The following is an 18,220-nucleotide window of genomic DNA, read 5'->3' on the forward strand; positions in this document are numbered from 1 at the left end:
CCCCTGGGTCCTGCATCCTCTCCAACAGATTTTCCGTTTTGGATACTGATGGGGGAGATGGTTTCTCAGGGGAATGCAGCAAGAGCCAAGTCCGTGGCACTAAGATTGGCTCAGCTGCACAGGAGTTTGTGCAAAGATTGGGAGAGCAATAGTGATAAGGTATTCTATCGTAAGAAGAACAGATAGCCATATCTGTGGCCGCACAGCACAGCAGAAAATGCTGGAAAAGCTCAGGAGGCCAGGCAACATCCGTGGAGAGAGAAACAGATTTAAGGTTTCAGATCGAAACACTTCTACAGAACTGAGAAAATAGCAGGAAATGAAACAGATTAAAAGGCCAGTTTGGGGCTGGGATAAGGGGGGAGGGCATGAAAGACAAAAGGGAAGGTCTGAGAGGTGAAAAGACATTAAGAGATATTCAAGACGAGACAAAATGGTACTAGGACAGGTAAAGAGACAAAAGATACCTCTACATGAAGTGTGAAATGCGCTGGCAGAATGCGAGACTGCTGCATTGTGGGAGAGAAAAAAAGGAAATGTTACAAACCCAATGAGCGAATAAAAAATATATAAATATATAATAGGGGCCGAGGTTAGGATCTGAAATTGTTGAACTTGTTTTTGAGTCTGGAAGGCTGTAACATGCCTAATCGGGAGATGAGGTGCTGTTCCTCGAGCATACGCTGAGCTTCCGTGCAACAATGCAAGATTCCGCGGACGGTGAGTCCTGAGTGGGAATGGAGCGGTGAATTGACATGACAGGTGTCCAGAAGCTCGGGGTCACCATTCTGGTCTGAACGGAGATGTTCCGCAAAGTAGTCACCCAATCTGCATTTGGCCTGCCAAATGTAGAGCAGACCACATCGTGAGCAATGAATACAGTATGGCAAATTGCAAGAAGTACAAATAAATCGCTGTTTCACCTGGAAGGGGTGTTTGGGGCCCCGGACCGTGGGAAGGGGGAATATATAAGGGCATGTGTTGCATACCCTGTGCTTGCACAGGAAGGTGCCGGGCAAAGGGCAAGTGGTGCTGGGGTGATAGTGGAGTGGACTATGATATCATAGAGGGAGCGGTCCCTATGGAATGCTGAATGGGGAGGAGAGTGGAAGATGCATTTGGTGGTGGGAACACGCTGGAGGTTGCAGAAATGGCAGAGGATGATCTGTTGAATGTGGAGGCTGGTGGGGTGAAAGGTGAGGACAAGGGGAACTCTATCGTGGTTCCTGGAAAGAGGGGCAGGGGTGAGGGCAGAAGTGCGGGAGATATAATGGGCACGGTCAAGGGCCATGTCAATGTAAGTAGAGGGGAATCCTCGAATGAGGAAAAAGGAAGACATGTTGGATGCACTGGTATTGAAGGTGGCATCGTCAGAGCAGATGTGGCAGAGATGGAGAAACTGGTAGAATGGAATAGAGTAATTACAGGAGGCAGGGTGGGAGGAAGTGTAGTCCAGGTAGCTGTGGGAGTCAGTGGGCTTGTAGTGAATGTTGGGCAATAACCTACCCCAAGAGATGGAGAAGCAGAAGTCAAGGCAGGGAAGTGTCGGAGATGGACCATATTAATTTGAGGGAAGTGTGGATTTTGGAGGCAAAGTGAATGAAATTATCTAGTTCAGGGCGAGAGCAGGAAACTGCACCAACACAGTCATCAATGTCCCAGGAAATGAGGTGCGGGAGTGGACCCAAGTAGGACTGGAACAATGAATGTTCCACATATTCCACGAAAAGGCAGACATAGCTAGGACCCATGCAGGTTCCCATAGCAACACCTTTGATTTGGAGGAAGTGAGTGGAGTCAAAGGAGAAGTTGTTCGACCTGAGAACAAGTTCAGCCAGGCAGAGGAGGTGGATGGGGATCATTTGGGCCTCTGATCAAGGAAGAAGTGGAACGCCCACAGTCCATCCTGGTGGGAGATGACGGTGTAGAGGGATTGTACGTTCATAATAAAATGGAGGTGGTTGGGCCAAGGAAACTGGAAACTGTTAACGTGGCGGAGGTCGTCGGAAGTGTTGCGGATGTAGGTGGGAAGAGACTGAACAAGGGGAGAAACAATAGAGTCGAGACAAGAAGAGATAAGTTCCATGGGGCAGAACAGGCTGATATGATGGGTCTACCAGGGAAAGTTTGAGGATCTTGGGAAAGATTTAGTAGCGGGCTGTGCGGGGTTGGTGAACTAAGAGGTTGGCAGCCGTTGGGGGAAGATCTCCAGAGGAGATGAGGTCGGTGACAGTCTTGAAAACGGTGGTTTGATGTTCGGTAGTGGGGTCGTGGTCCAGCTGGAGTTAGGTGGAAGTGTCGGAGATTTTGTGTTCAGCTTCCACTAGGTAGAGGTCGGTTCGCCAAACAACAACAGCACCACCCTTGTCAGCAGGTTTAATGAAAATGTCGGGTTTGGATCTGACCGAATGGAGTGCTGAGATTTCAGAGGGCAGTAGGTTGGAGGGAGTGAGGGGTGCAGAGAAATGGAGCCGGTTGATGTCACGCCACTAATTTGCAATGAAAGGATCTAGAGAGAGTAAGAGGCCAGAGAGAGGGGCCCAGGTAGAGCGAGAATTCTGAAAGCAGGAGAAAAGGTCAGCCATGCGGGGCGACGATTCCTGGCCAAAGAAGTGGCCACGGAGATGAAGGTGGTGTAAAAAGAGCTGAACATCGTGCCGAGCTCGAAATTGATTGAGGAGGGGGCGTAAGGGAATGAAGCTCAGGACTTTCCAAAGGACTGATCGTTCGGGGTTAGAAAGGGGAATGTCAGAGAAGACAGTGAAAACGCGGCAGGGTGTGAGATTGGGAGAAGGGGTGTGGTCAGACGAAAGAGAAGGGGAAGAAGTTTCAGGAGGAGTATTTGTGTCCAAGAGTTGTTGAAGCTTGCGATCCTTTACACCTGAAAGGAAGAAAAAAAGTTGTTTGTTGAATTACCAGATGAGGTGAAGGATGAAATGGAACTGCGGACCAGGACAGCTTTGAGATAGAGTGAGTTGGTGCTGCTGAAGAGAGAGGTCGAGTGTGTTCATGTGGCATCGCACGGCATTGAGCGTGGATCTCAGGATACGGCGAGAGCAGTGGTTCGAGGAATGATGAAAATCTTGCAGTTATCTGTAGCCCTGGGCGGATCTAGAACACGAAGGGTTTCCACACTTTTTATTTCTTCTCTCCCACATGGCAGCTGTCTTTCATTCTGCCAGTGCAATTTACAATTCATCTGCAGCCATCCTTTGATTCTTAACCTGTCCCATTACCAACTCCTTTTGCTTGAATATCTCTTAATGTCTCTTAACCTCTCCTGCCTTCTATCCTATCACACACCTTCCCTTTTATTCTTTCATTCACTCCCCCATTCCTCAGCCCCAAAACTTGCCGAAAAATCTGTTCCATTTCCTGTCTTTTTCCAGTTCTGATGAAAGGTCATCGACCTGAAACGTTAACTTTGTTTCTCTCTTCACTGATGCTGCCTGACCTGCTGAGTATCTCCAGCATGTTCTGTTTTTATTCCACCCTTACCTCAACTGACATGCTGCTGAAAAACTCATCCTTGGCTTTATCACCTCTAGATTTGACTATTCCAATGCACTCCTGGCCAGCCTCCCTACTTCTAGCCTCCATAAACTTGAGTTCATCCACAAACTCTGCCGCCCATGTGCTAACTCACACCAAGTCCTGCTCACGCATCACCCCTGTGCTTGCTGACCTACAACGGCTCCCAGTTAAACAACGCCTCGAATTTAAAATTCTGACCATTGTTTACAAATCTCTCCATGGCCTCACCCCTCCTATTCTCTGTAATCTCCTCCAGCCCTACAATCCCCATAGACCACGCATTCTGGCTTTTTGAACATCCCCGATATTAAATGTTCCACCATTGGCGGTCGTGCCTTAAGCTGCCTCGGACCTGAGCTCTGGAATTCCCTCCCTAAGTCGCTCCGCCTCTCCAATTCTCTTTCCTCCTTTATGGTGCTCCATGAAACCTACATTATTGACCAAGCTTTTGGTCAGCTGACTTAATATCTCCTTATATGGCTCGTTGTCATTTGTTTTAATAGCTCTCCTGTGAAGCACCTTGGGACATTTTATTACTTTAAAGAGGCTATATTAATATAATTGTTTTTGGTGATTCTATTTGTACCTATATTCTACAATTTTATAAGAGTCTATTTCCAGTGGCTGTCCTGAGAAAGTTAGCGTCTACTGGAATCATTGAAAGTGTCGCAATATTTGTACAGGTTACTCTGGCTTTCATTCATTCATCTGGCCTTCAGACTCTAGGGTGTGTGGTGTCTATAGTAGTGAGGCACAATTTACAGGGGATATTGTGGAGTTTACAGAACTGTCGGGGAATGATTTATTTTACTGGTCGGTTCCACAGGAACTTTTCAATATTAATTGAAGTGTCAGTGTGTTCTGGCATCTGTGGGAGTGTAATTATCCCCCAGCATTGTATCAACAGTTACCAATGACCTGGGACAGTGACATTTGTTACGTGGAGTAGTCGGGTATTTACACATTGAGGCAGTTCCCTGACTGAGCCAGCATTTACAAGGGTTTGTGGAAGTTTGTTTAAGTTGTCCGTCAGCTTTCTTTTTCAAGCAGCCCCCAGTGGGAGACCGAGGATCAATTGTCAGATTTTGTGGAGTCCATGCGATTGATTCAATATTTACAGGGCAGGTCAGAATGTACCAATGTTTACATGGATCTGTGGTGGAATGAGTGGAAGTGCGTTCCTCAAAAACGATTACTATTTTCAGGGGGTAACAGGAGCGATGTCACTTTCTCACAAGCCTCCCGAGCTCTCTGTTAGTAATCAGGGGAGTTCCATCTACCGTCCCTTTATTGCCTCACAATTCTGGGACTGAGTCAATATTTGAAGGGTCAAACTTTACAGGTTGTCTGTGGAATCTCGTCAGTAGTTGCCGGGGCGGGGGTGGAATTTGATACAAATTCCAGAAGAATCTATAGATTTTTACATTACATGCGGGGTATGGGGCGGGGGTTTGTTCAGCATCAATATTTATAGGTAAACGAGAAAATGGGCAGATGTTTGCACGGGATTGCAGGTATTGGTTATTACTGAGAGAGTTGCCTGAAATTCATAATATTTGCAGATGGTCTTAGAGTCATAGAACATGTGTAAAATATCCCAAGAACTGAAATTACCCCGGGAATTTCGTCGGGATTTTTTCGATCGATAGAAGCAGTATAGATCCAGATAATGTGTCAATTCTAATAGCGCCACTCTAAAATTGTCCATGTTTCACAGGATACACCACACAATCTCAAACAAGTAAACGGATCTCTGCTCATTTGTAATCTGCATTCAGTTTCACATTAACTTTTATTTTACAAATTATTTATTCGAATAACCTGCTGTGCTCTGCTCTTTTTTCGCTGACGTTAACATAACATGTACTAAATGAACATTGTTCTATAAAAAGTGTCTTTGTGCAAGGGAATAACTGAAGCTGTTTGTTCAATGAATGTAACTAATGTCAGTCTCCATGGATCATAATTGACTCACGAGAGGGTTTCCAGTATTATAAGTAAGAGGGATCATCTCACAGTTTTAGCGGACTCTTGGATTCTCATAGAAAGGGGAACATGAATCGGAGTCAAATGCTGGAGGTCCACAGATCTTCGGGTCCGACACAAAGTGATAGATTAGGGCGGTCATTTTTGGCAATGCTCAAGATACATTTTGTTTTTCGGGATATACAGAGTATTTACTATCCAATCCTGGCAGCTTTTGGTGTTCCTTGTAAGCCACTCTTTACAAAAATGATTTCTGTAATTCCTGATTAAATGTATTATTGTTCTTGCCGTTCACTAACCCATCCTAACTGCTATTGGTGAACCAGGTAAATAACTGTATCAAGTTGTAAATTCTGTAAACCATGTTCAGTTGTGTGACCATTTTTCTCTTTTGTTATCCTCTGTTCGCTGCTGTTAATGGACCAGGTAAGTTAATATATCCAACTATTAGTTCTATAAACTCTCTTCTGCTTTATATGTTTCACAATGCCAGTGGTTATTTGTATTAAACGTACTGAATCTGTTGTGTGGATAATAATGCTGCATGCTCCCCTGACGTGATTGTTTCTCCAGTCGCTTATTCTGAGCTCATTGTCTTTACTGTTCACCATTTGTTTGATTTGTTACAGTCTTATTAAGCATCCGACGTCCTTTGAGTCTATAACACCATCAGAATTGTTGGATGATTCTTTGTGTTGAACATTTTGTGTTGCATTGTTTGCATTGGGCACTTGTATCAAACCAGAAAGCTGCCTTGCAGGAATTTGATCTTAACTGCTGAGATACTGTGCTATGGGGAGTTGTAGAGCGAATCCTGATAGACGGATGGTCAGTTCAATTTGAAATAATCCAGCTCAAGTCAGCAGTCTGACTCTCCTTTAGCAACCACGTTGCATTATTATCAGTATTTTTCAATGGTTAGATTATGATTTATGTAAAATATCATTATTTTTAATCATTTAAGTCATTATAACCATGCATTATTTGAATAATTATGTTTAACAGTATTGTTTACCGTGTGAGTTTTGTAACTCTATCCTGTTTTAGTTCCTTTCACAATCCTTGTCTGTCTGAGAATGCAGCCTGTTACACTGAGGCACTGTACACGGGCTCCCATTTACGGTTTCAGTTTAATAAATGGCACAACTTCACTTTGAATTATTGACTTCAGATTGCAGGTACACTTTGAAATCTTGGTCACTACCCACTACTGAATGAATTCTGGTCAGTTTCTTCATTGTGTAGCGCTAACACTACTTCTTACTGTCTCGTGTTTCTGGGGGATATGGAAATGGTTTCAAGTTTTGTTTGCATTCAGCAAAATGCTTAATCAGTTAAACATCAGTGCTTTGATTCAATATCGTTGCCTCTAAATATAATCCAATGCCCATATAGCTCAGTTAACTGAAACTACAGAGAGCTGCACGTTAACCTTCTATTATCGCCCGTTCTATTTTAATGTGAATGATCCCAGTTTGTTATGTCTAGAGATTTAGTATTTCTTTTATTTTAAGGCCATGTTCTAGAATCAATTGGGAACTCAATCATCACTCACAGACGGGTGAAACCTCACAGAATGTTTGAGCGCATTTTTTTAATGAAACCCTCATGATATTTGGAAATTATGATTCATAATATAAAACTTTATAAACTGATTAAAGAAGAGAAAGAAAAAACTTGCATGTTTATAGCACCGTTCATGACCTCGGGGCCACCCAGAGCACTTTATAGCCAATGAGGTATTTCTAAAGGGTGGTCAGTTTTGTAATGTAGGAAACGTTCATTTGAAGTATTTTGTGGTGTAATTGCACAGTTTGGAGCAAAATATGTGCATTTTCTGCTTTTATGTAAAAATGATTTGAGCATGTAACTATTAGTGAATATAGTTTCAATGATGACATTGATTGATTTATGAATGAATATGTATTCTATCAGTTATTTACGATATTTATTTTCATTAACTGTCTCCCCCTCTGCATATCTTGCAGGTGTTGTTACTAAAGCTGCTCTCTAACAAATCGAGCTTGTATCACAATCGATACTGATCCAGTCTAACAGTTCCGAACACTGTTCCACTCATCCTCTGCTTTTCAAGACGTCCTCTGTCAGCCCCTTCCCATAATCCCCTGCTAATCTAGAACTCATTTCCGCAAGTCATTTTAAAGTCGCTGTTTCAATTCATTAGGTTCCACTTCTATCCTGCTGGAGGTGGAGAGGTTATAGGAACTGAGATTGTTGTCCGTAGAGCAGAGAATGTTTAAGAGCAGAAGTACTGGAGTTCAAAACCATGAAGGGTTTTGATAGATTAAGTCAGAAGAAACTGTTTCCACTGACAGGAGGGTCGCTAACCAAAAAAAAACACGCATTTAAGGTAATTGGCAAAAGAGCAAGAGGAGAGTTAAGGGTTTTTTTATGCAGCGTGTTGTTATGGCATACACTGCCTGAAAGGCTGGTGGAAGCAGATTGAACAGTGACTTTCAAAAGGGAATTGGATAAATACTTGAGGGGAGAACATTGCAGCGCTATTGGAAAGGAGCGGTATCATGTGAGAAATTCGATATTTTTTTAAATAGCCGGCACAAGAAAGATGGGCCGAATGGCTTCCTTCAGTGCTGTAAGATTAATCGATTCCATGATATGAACCAAGTTTGCTGACTCTTGCTGGGAATGCATGTGCCGCTTATTCAGACACGTACAGGTCTCTATTCTTAAAGTGTGAGTATGGATAGTGTCCTAAGAAGCTCATTGAAGCTGACCCGATCGTGTTCTCACTTGAAATCTGCACCCCTACTTTACAGGAGCAGATACTGAACAATGAACTGGAGCTAATACATGGACTGTTCCACCTCCATAACCTGGGGTCACTGAATAATGATTAGGGACAGAAACCTTGGCTGCTCGCCTCCTTAATATCAGGAGTAGGATGTAGGACTCAGCTACCATCACCAATCCAGAGTGACTGATCCCAAGCAAATCACAATGACAGTTAACTCAACACATTCTGGTGCTGTTCGGTTCCCTGTTTCAAGCCACGTTGCTTTGAACAATTTGAATGCTGCCAGGCACCCCTATTTATCACAAATCGTTTCCTGAATCATTTTAAATACAGTATTCATATGTTTTTGTATATGTGGCCCATTTATTTAATAAAATTTTATATTGATTATTTTATGGTAAATAAAGTGTCTCTAGTCACCAGTCCTTGACATGGGTAAAATAATTGAATTTTATCAATTAATTCAATAACAAAATATCTTTTTTTTTACCAGTAACACAATCAAATAGGCGTCTTCAGTCTGTTTCTGATCCTTTCCCTTGTTATTGTTTACAGGTAACGTGGTGACGATTGTGATCCTGTCTCGGGGAAAGTGCGGTCTCTCCAAATGTATCACGCGCTACCTGGTGGCCATGGCAGCAGCGGATCTTCTGGTCATTATCTTTGATCTGATACTGAGACATATCCCTGTTGTTTATTATGTAGAGCTCAATTTCGTGAGGTACATCCCAGTCTGTAACATCCACGCCGTCCTGCTGTACGCAGTCACAGACTGTTCTGTCTGGTTCACGGTCAGTTTCACCTTTGATCGATATATAGCCATTTGCTACCAGAAGCTGAAAGCTAAATACTGTGTGGAGAAAACGGCGAGTGTGGTTATAGCAACGATTACCGTGTTGTTCTCTTTAAAAAATACGTTCTGGTACTTTATGTACACGAGTAAATATTGGTTCATCAATCAATCCTGGTTTTGTTATATAACACCTAGTGTTGAAGGCTCAGAAGTATGGGGTGCAGTTGAATTCTTTCATTACATTTTAACTCCATGCATACCATTTATTTTGGTCTTGCTGTTCAATGCTTTAACCGTCAGGTACATTTTAGTGACTAACAGAGCGCGCAGGCGACTCCGGTGTCCAGTCAGTGGGGAAAGTCCCAGTGACCCAGAGATGTTGAACCGCAGGAAATCCATGATTGTACTGTATGCTATATCAGGGAATTTCATACTGTTATGGGCACTATATATGATATATTGTATTTATTGGCGAATGGGTTACCTGGGCTACAGGGCTATGATTCTACCTGTGTTCATACGGGAGTTAGGCTTCATGTTTCAACTCATGAGTTGCAGCACAAACACTTTCATTTATGCGGTGACACAGCGCAAATACAGAGATGAGTTAAAGAGCCTGTTAAAATATCCCTTTGCTGCAATTGTCACAGAATTAAAAAAATGAAAAGTACAATGCAAGAACTCAATCTCGTCTGTACTTTTTTCAGTGATTGTGATATGATGGGTAGTCTCACGTTTGCAGATGGCAATTAGTTAGTAGGGACAGGACGTAGTTCAGATGGCCGAAGAAATTTGCAAAGTGACTTAAGACTGATTAAGTGAGAGGGCGAAACTATGGCAAAGGAGTTCAACATGGGCAAGTGCCTGGAGATCAAATTTGGACCCAAGAAGGATAAAACGGAGTATTTTCTAAACGCTGAGCAAATATGAGCTACAGAGGAGCACGCACTATTAAAAGCTTGTCGACAGGTAAAAAAAAAATCAAGCATGAAAATGGAATGTTGATTTATATCTCAAGTGTGCTATAATAAAAAAGTGTGGAAGTTGTATAGAGTGCTGGTCAGACCTAAGCTGGAGCAATGCTTTCATTCTGGGCAACACATCATGAGGAAGGATATATTGGTTTTGGAGGGGATACAGCTCAGGTTTACCTGAATGATATCAGGGTGAAAGAAGTTACATAATGAAGCCACTTTGCTTACATTTGGCTTGAATGCCCTAGTATAGAAGTTTGAGATGAGATCTGATCGAAGTTTGTAAAATGTGAACGATATCCAATAGGCTAAATACAGCAGAAATATTTCCTCTGCTGTTGGGAGCAATAAAAAAGTAGCACAATCTTAAACTTAGAGACTGTGGATGCTGGGTGGAATTGAATCATTCAACACTGAGGTCGATTTGTTATGTAAAGGTAACAAGGATGTAGGGGAAAGGCGGTAAATTGAATTTATGTTCAGAACAACCATGAACAAATTGAACGGTGGAACAGGGTCAAATGGCTGAATGTCCTACAACGGTTCCTAAACATGATCCATATCTAGGGATAGTTATCATTGGAGGAGCTCTGGGACCCTAGTTTAAGGGAAACATGCTCATTAGGCTCCTTTTAGTTGGCCATACATCGTGCAACATATCCACCACTGGAGCCTGTTTCACCGTTCAGTTAGATCATTGTTGATTTATTCCTCAACTCCATTTATCCACCATTGTTCCATATCTCTTGCTAAACTAATCAAAGTAAAACTCTGGGTAGAGATTTACAGATTCCACTAAAGTTTTTCTGAAGAAGTTCATCTTGATATCACTCCTGAGTGGCCGAGCTCTAATTTTAGTTTTTTGATCCGTTGTTCTGAATATCCCACCAGAGGAAATAGGTTCTCAGTATCTAGCCTAATTAATCCTGTTATTTAACGTAATTTTATACTTCTCAATTAAATCACCTCTCAACATTTGGTTCTCAAGTGAAGACGAACCAAATTTATGCATCCTGTCTTAATAATATAACCCTTTTAGCCCTAGTATCATAATGCTGAACCTGCGCTGCACCTTTTCCAAGATTAATGGCCCATATTTTCCAGCAGAGGCCTGCGATCTGGAAAAATCTGCGCCCTTAACTGTGGTCTCCCAGGACGCACACAGTTTCAATGCTGGTTCTCACCATACTCCAAGTGCGCAGAGCCCACATATCCCAGAGCCACATGTAGATCGCAGCATCCCTTGGATCACATGGAGCCAATCACAGATGCGAAGCTCCCTTCATACATTTCACAGGAAGACCTGTCAAATATATGAAAGGAGATAAATGAAAAAACACAGTTAAACTTTAAATAAATATATTTAAATAATCACATTTTTAAAATGGCATGAAATTACAATCAAATTTTAAACAAATATTTAATTTTTTGAAAAAAATAATGAAAGTATTTTACGGGGCTAAAAATAATCATCATAGCATGATGACAGTTATTGTGAACAAGACCCCATAAATGAGGTACTAATTACAAAAACCTTATGCCAATTTAATTAACAGTCCAGCCCTTGTCCTACTGCCTATCTTAGGACTGCCTTGCCTATCTCTATTCACAATGTGGCGACAGAAAGAATTCAATAGGCACGAATCACACATCCTGCAAATTCAGCAGAAGCTGAACAGAACAGTCAGCTATCTTATACCCTGACACATTGAGCCCGATAGCATTCTGGGAATGAACGACTTCAACCATTTCATGAATTTTAACCACAGTACAAATCTGCAAGCTAAGCATCAATATAAAATAAAACAAAAACATTAATCATATGAGATTAATCCAACTCCTAACAATAAGTATATATGTACACACGACTAGGGTATCATGACCGGTTTGGTTTCTATGACAATCCGATAGCTTCATTGATACCAAAACTGATACTAGATATTTTTTTTAAGTATTTATTTTTTTTAAACTGAATTCAAATTTACAAACTGCCGTGGTGGGTTTTGAACTCCTTTCTACGAATTGCCAATGCACGCCTCTGGATTATTAGTCCAGCAACATGTGCTTCACACTGTGTCCCCTTTTCTTTCTTTCATGAACTCATTCGCTCTCTATGCCCCCTCTCTCTCTGTCTGCCTCTCCCTCTGTCATCATCTGACTCTCTCCCTCTTTATCTGAATCTATCTGCCACACTCGCTACATCTAGCTCTTTCTCTCTGGCTGTCTCACTCCCTCTTTGTTTCTCTGTGTCTCTCTCTGTCTCTGTCTCTCTCTCTCTCTCTCTGTCCCCCTTTCACTTTTTCTTGGCCTCTATTTCCCTCTCAATCTCTCTTTTGTTCCCTTTCTGTGTATGTTTGTGTGAATCTCTCTGTGTCTCTCACTCTCTGTCACTGTCTCTGTCTCTCCCTCTTTCTGACTGTTTCGGTCTCTGTCTCTCTCTTCCTGTCTCATCCTCTCTATCACTCTCTCTCTCTCGTTCTCTCTGTCTGGCTCTGTCCTTCTCTCAAGGTATTCAATCTCAATCTCATTTTCTGTCTCCCGGTCTCTCTTTCTGTTTGTGTATCACCCTCAGTCTCGGTCTCTCTCTTTCGCTCTCTCTCCCTCTCTCTCTCTTGCTCTTTCTCTCTCTCTCAGTGTCTCTCCCTCTCGCTCTATCTAACCCACATCTCTCTGGCTTTCTCTCTGTCCCTCGACATTCTCCCTCTCTCCCTCTCTATCTCTCTGCCTCTCTATTGCTCTGTCACTTTGTCTCTCTTTCGCCAGACTCTCAAGCTCTGACTCGCTCTCACTTTCTCCATCTGTGGTTCACACTCTTCTTACTCTATCTCTCTTTATCTTTCTCTGTGGTTATCTCTATTTGTCTTATTACTTATTGTGTCTCTTCTACATTATCTCTCACTTTAACTATCTCTTTTCTAGGCTACTTGTCTTTCACCTCTATCTATCCTCCGTTATATATTTTCTCTCCCTTTCTGTTTTTTCTACGTATCTCTCTTCTCTGTCTCTCTGTCTCTCTTTCTCTTTGTCTCTCTGTCTCTCTCTGACTCTCTGTCTATGTCTCCCACTCTGTCTTTTATTGTCTCATTCACTCTGTTTACATTGCTCACTCTCTCTGTTGCACTCTTTCTTAATTTCTCTCTCTCACTCTCTCTCTCTCTGTCTCTCTCTCTCACTCTCTCTATCTCACAATATGACTGTCTCCCTTTCTCTGTTTCTCTCCTTTACCTATCTCTCTCCCTCAATCTGTCTTTCTCCCTCTCTCTCTCTCAATCTCTCTATGACCGCCCTCCCTTGGTACCCCCTCTCTCTCTCTCTTCCTCTCGGTCACTACCTCGAAATTATTCGGCCAGATTAGGTAGGTAAAGCGGATAAGGTAATATAAGTCCTTCAATAGTTAACAGACTCCTTACTAACCCTGTATGTAGAAGCCCAATGAGAGAATATTCGCTGCGGTATTTAGATTTTGGGAATGGACGAGAGCAGGTACAGACTTAAAAGGATGGGATCATCTAGGCATAGTGACCATAAAACATAGTCCTTAAGCTAGTAACTGCGAAGTACATAAGCATTATAAGACCAGGTTAATATATTGGACTAAAATTGAGATTGAGGGGTTGAGAATAGATCTTGGGCAACTAAAATGGACAACAACATTGGCAAGCAAAATGCAGAAGAGAAATGTGAAACACCTAAAATGGTATTCAACAGATTACAGGAAAATATATTCCACTAAAAAGCACGGCCAAACTAAACACTAATGGTGGATGAATAAAGACATAAGGGAAACATTGACATAAAGACAAAGGCATACACTAAGTAAATGGACAGCAGGCAAGGGGGAATACGAAGAGATTAGGAGATAAATAGAAAAACAATTTGGAAGGCAAAGAGTTTCTTTGAAATTGAATTATCAAGGAACATAAGACAAAACAGGCTGCGTCTCTTTTCTGTTGGAAGGAGAAGACTGAAGAGTGACCTATTAAAAGTCTTTAAAATTAGGAAAAGTTATAAACGAGTAGATAGAGAGACATTGTTTCCACTTGTCGTGATGGGCAAAACTAGAAGCCATCAATTTAAGATAGTCAGCAAGGAATCAAATTGGAACATTAAATAGGAACTTATTTACCCAGAGAGTGGAGATATTATGGAACTCGCAACCATATGCGATAGTTGAAGCTAATAGTTTAGATACACTTAAGCGGAGTCTAGATAAGCATATGAGGGAGAAATGATAGAATATTATGCTGATAGAGTTCGATGATGTATGCTGGGAGCAGGCTAGAGTGGAACATATATGCTAGCATTGACTAGTAAGGCCGAATGGTCTGTTTCTTTATTATATATTCTATCTAATGCTATGTAAACTTTGTCCCGTTCTCTCTCTCTGTCTGATCCTCTCTTGTTTGCTCTCTCTGTATCTGACTCGCTTCTCCTGCCTAACTCTCTTTCAATCTGACTGTCTCCCTGTCTTTGTGCCTCCCTTTTCGCTCTCTCTGTCTTCTCCTCTTTCTTTTTTTCTCGCTTTCTTTCTCCATCTCTCTCTCTCTGTCTGTCTGTCACTCTGTATGGGCACAAAGGATTGGGGGAGATAGATAGCACTGCAATATTTAATAGTACAGTATTGTGTTGGCTCAGAGAGAGTCTACAAGAAGGTCTAAGATAGGTTTAACGTGCATGTGTGTAACAGCAAGAAGCATGATAAAAAATGGTTCGTGAGCTGCAGGTGCAAACAGCCACATGGAAATATAATACTGTGGCGATAACTGAGACCAGGCTCAAAAAAGGCAGGATGGGTTATAAATATTCCTGGATATAAGGAGTTCAGGAAAGATAGGGAAAGAAAGAATGGAGGTGGGGTTGGTAGTATTGATTAGGGGGAATATTACAGTGATGGAGAGAGAGAGGATGTGCTTCTGAGGTCAAGGACATCATCTATTTGATTAGAGTAAAGAAACAATAGATCAGCCTTTAAACTGCTAGGTTTATTCTATAGGCCAGAAACTAGTGGGCCGGATATAGAGGAGCATCTTTGCAGGGAAATAACAGACCGGTGCTACAACTATAGAGTAGTGATAATGGGGGACTTCAACTTTTCAAGTATAGAATGCGATAGTAATGGTTTAAAGTGCAGAGAGAAGCAAGAATTTCTGAGGTGTGTTCAGGAGAACTTTCTTGATCAAATCAAATCAAATCAAATCAAATCAACTTTTATTGTCATTGTTAGTGCACAAGTGCAGTACAACGAAATGTAGGCTTGCGGCTCCCGAGAGTGTACAATTTGGATTAGGGCACTTAAACATTTCAACATACATTTGTACATATATATTAGCATAAATATGACCATAATAAAGTGCATCGGCAGATGTGCAGGCTTTAGTGTTTATTTGTGGAGTTCAGTAGGATGACAGCCCTGGGAAAGAAGCTGTTCCTAAATCTGGTCGTACGGGTGCGAATGCATCTGTACATTGCAGGCTAAATGAAGAAGGAGGCATTGAGGGTTCTGTTTCTGGGGAAATTTGGGGAACAGTGATCACCGTATCATACGGTTTAGATTAGCTATGGAAAAGAACAGGGTGTAATCAAGAGGAAAAAAAACTTCATTGGAGGATGTCCAATTACATTGGGCTGCCAATGGATCTGGCCCAGTAAAACGAAATCAACGATTGGCAGGCAAAACTGCAATCTAACAATGGGCTGCCTTTAAAGATGAGATGGTTCGGGTACAGTCGAGGTACATTCCCACGAGGGGGGATGGTAGGGAAACAAATGTCAGAGCTCCCTGGATAACGAAAGAGTTAGAGAGGGAATTGAAGCAGAATAAGGGTGCCTACATGTTAGGTTGAGAATACAAGTGAGAGCCAGGATGAATATAGAAAGTTCAGAGGTTAAGTGAAAAGGAAGTAAGAGGGGCGAAAAGAGAGTATGAGAATAGATTGGCAGTTAACATAAATTGAAATCCTCAAGTCTTCTATCAGCATATATATATTAAACGGGTAGTAAGAGGCGGGATGTGCCTAATTTGGGACCTAAATGGAGGCAGAGGGCCTGGCAGAGATACGAAATGAGTACCTTGCATATGTCTTTAACAAGGAAGAAGATACTGACAAACTCATATTGAGAGAGGAGGTATTTGAGATACTTGACAAGATAAAAATAATAAAGAGAAGTTACTAGCTGGCTCTGTTAAAGTAGATAATTAACCAGAACCGAATGGGATGCATCCTAGGATGCTGCGAGAAGGAAAGGTGGAAAACCCAGAGGCACTAGGCATAACCTTCCAAGACTCCTTAGATACGGGGATGGTACCAGAAGACTGCATAATCGCAAATGTTACACCATTGTTCAAAAAAGAGTGTAAGGATAAACCCAGCAATTACATGCCAGCCAGTTTAACCTCGATAATGGGGAAGATTTTAGACACTATTTTCCGAGGCAAATTTAAGAGTAACTTAGACAATTTGGTGCAGGCTCGATGGGCCGAAATGGCCTCTATCTGCACTGTGAGGTTTCTGTGATAAGTAAGTAAAGCCAGCACGGATTTGTTAAAGTCAAATCGTGTTTACCTAACCTGTTAGAGTTTTTGATGAGGTAACAGATAGGGTTGATGAGGGCAATGCGGTTGTTGTGGTGTACATGGACTTCCAAAGGCTTTCATAAAGTGCCACGTAATAGGCATGCCAGTAAACTTGATGCCACTGGAATAAAAGGGACAGTGGCAGCATGGATAAGTAGTTGGCTTAATGAGAGGAAGTAGAGAGTTGTAAACGTTTGTTTATCGGATTGGAGGAAGGCACGTAGTGGTGTTCTCCATGGGTCGGTACTCCGACCACTGCTTTTCTTCATGTATATCAATTACTGAACTTGAGTATATCAATTATTGAACTTGACGTTCAAAAGTTTCAGATGACACAAACTTGGGCGTATAGTGGAAGTGAGGAGAGTAGTGGTAGACTTTAAGACGACATAAACAAGCTGGTGGAATGAACGGACACATGGCAGATGAAACTTAAAGCAGAAAAGTGAGAATGGATACATTTTGTTAGGAAGAAAGAGTAGAGGCAAAATAAAATAAGGGTAACATTCTAAAGGAGGTGCATGAACAGAGAGACCTGGAGGTCTATATGCAAAATTCTTTGAAGGTGGCAGGTCAGGTTGGGTAAGAGGTTAAAAAAAATCAAAAGGGATCCTGAGTATCATAAATAGAGGCATGCAAAGCACAAAAGCAAGGAGGTTATGATGGTCATTTATAAAACACTGGTCCGGCCTCACCTGGAGTATCCTATCCAATTCTGTGTGCCGCTCTTTATGAAGGAAGAGAAGCCCTTAGACAGAGTGCAGAAATTATTTACAAGAATAATTTCAGCGATGAGGGATTGGAGAAGCTTGGATTGTTCTCATTAGAACAGAGGAGGTTGAGAGGAGATTTGATAGAGGTGTTCAAAATCATGGGAACTCAACATTCCAGGATATTTCATTTACTGAATGGAGAAGGAGGCGGGTTGGGGCTGGATAGCCATCATAATAAACGAGAGAATAAAGACTGTAGAGAGAAAGGATCTTGGCTCATAAAAACAAAATGTAGAATCAGTTTGGTTGGAGCTACGAAACAAGAAGTGCAGTAAACACTAGTGGGAGTAATTTATAGGCCCGCTAACAGTGCTTCTGGTGTCGGCAGAGTATAAATCAGGAAATTAGAGATGCATGTAACAGGGGAAATACAGTAATCATGTGAGACTTTAACTTGCATATAGACTGGGCAAACCAAATTTGCAGTAACAGCGCAGAGGAAGAGTTCATGGAATTCATTCAAGAAAGATTTCTAGATCAGTATGTCGAGTAACCTACTAGGGAATTCGCTATTTCATATGTACTATTGTACAAAGGGACAAAATCAATTAATAACCTTGTAGCAATGGAGCTTCGGGGGAGCAGTGATCATAATATGATAGAAATTTACGTTGCGTTTGAGAGTGATTTCATTAAGTTCGAAAATAGGGTCCTAAACCTGAACATAGCAAATTACGTAGGTATGAGAAGCGAGGTGTCTGAGATAGTTTGGAAATGTAGAACAAAAGATATGATATTAGGAAAGCAATGGAAAATATTTAAAGAAATAATTCATAATGCGCGATGAATCAACATTCCCTTAAGGAATAA

General features: G+C 41.7%; 1 protein-coding gene across 1 annotated transcript; it reads left to right on the forward strand.

The window, feature by feature from the left end:
* Positions 1–5,583: 5,583 nt before the first annotated feature.
* On the forward strand, positions 5,584–10,343 carry LOC147083106 (putative G protein-coupled receptor 139). The gene is made up of 2 exons (XM_085980274.1): positions 5,584–5,746; positions 8,852–10,343. Exons 1-2 carry the CDS (start codon positions 5,590–5,592, stop codon positions 9,751–9,753), a joined length of 1,059 nt encoding a protein of 352 aa, XP_085836400.1. The 5' UTR covers positions 5,584–5,589; the 3' UTR covers positions 9,754–10,343.
* Positions 10,344–18,220: the final 7,877 nt, after the last annotated feature.

Source organism: Somniosus microcephalus, unplaced genomic scaffold (assembly GCF_052327205.1).
Source record: "Somniosus microcephalus isolate GS21.2 unplaced genomic scaffold, FLI_Smic_1.0 scaffold90, whole genome shotgun sequence".
NCBI classification, from domain to species: domain Eukaryota; kingdom Metazoa; phylum Chordata; class Chondrichthyes; order Squaliformes; family Somniosidae; genus Somniosus; species Somniosus microcephalus.

What these genes read in the sequence shown, in the direction of transcription:
- LOC147083106 (XM_085980274.1), top strand. Translation starts at nt 5,590, where the DNA reads ATGAATCGGAGTCAAATGCTGGAGGTCCACAGATCTTCGGGTCCGACA. An exon ending in GGCAGCTTTTGGTGTTCCTT is followed by an intron (nt 5,747 to 8,851) that starts GTAAGCCACTCT and finishes TATTGTTTACAG; the next exon opens with GTAACGTGGTGACGATTGTG.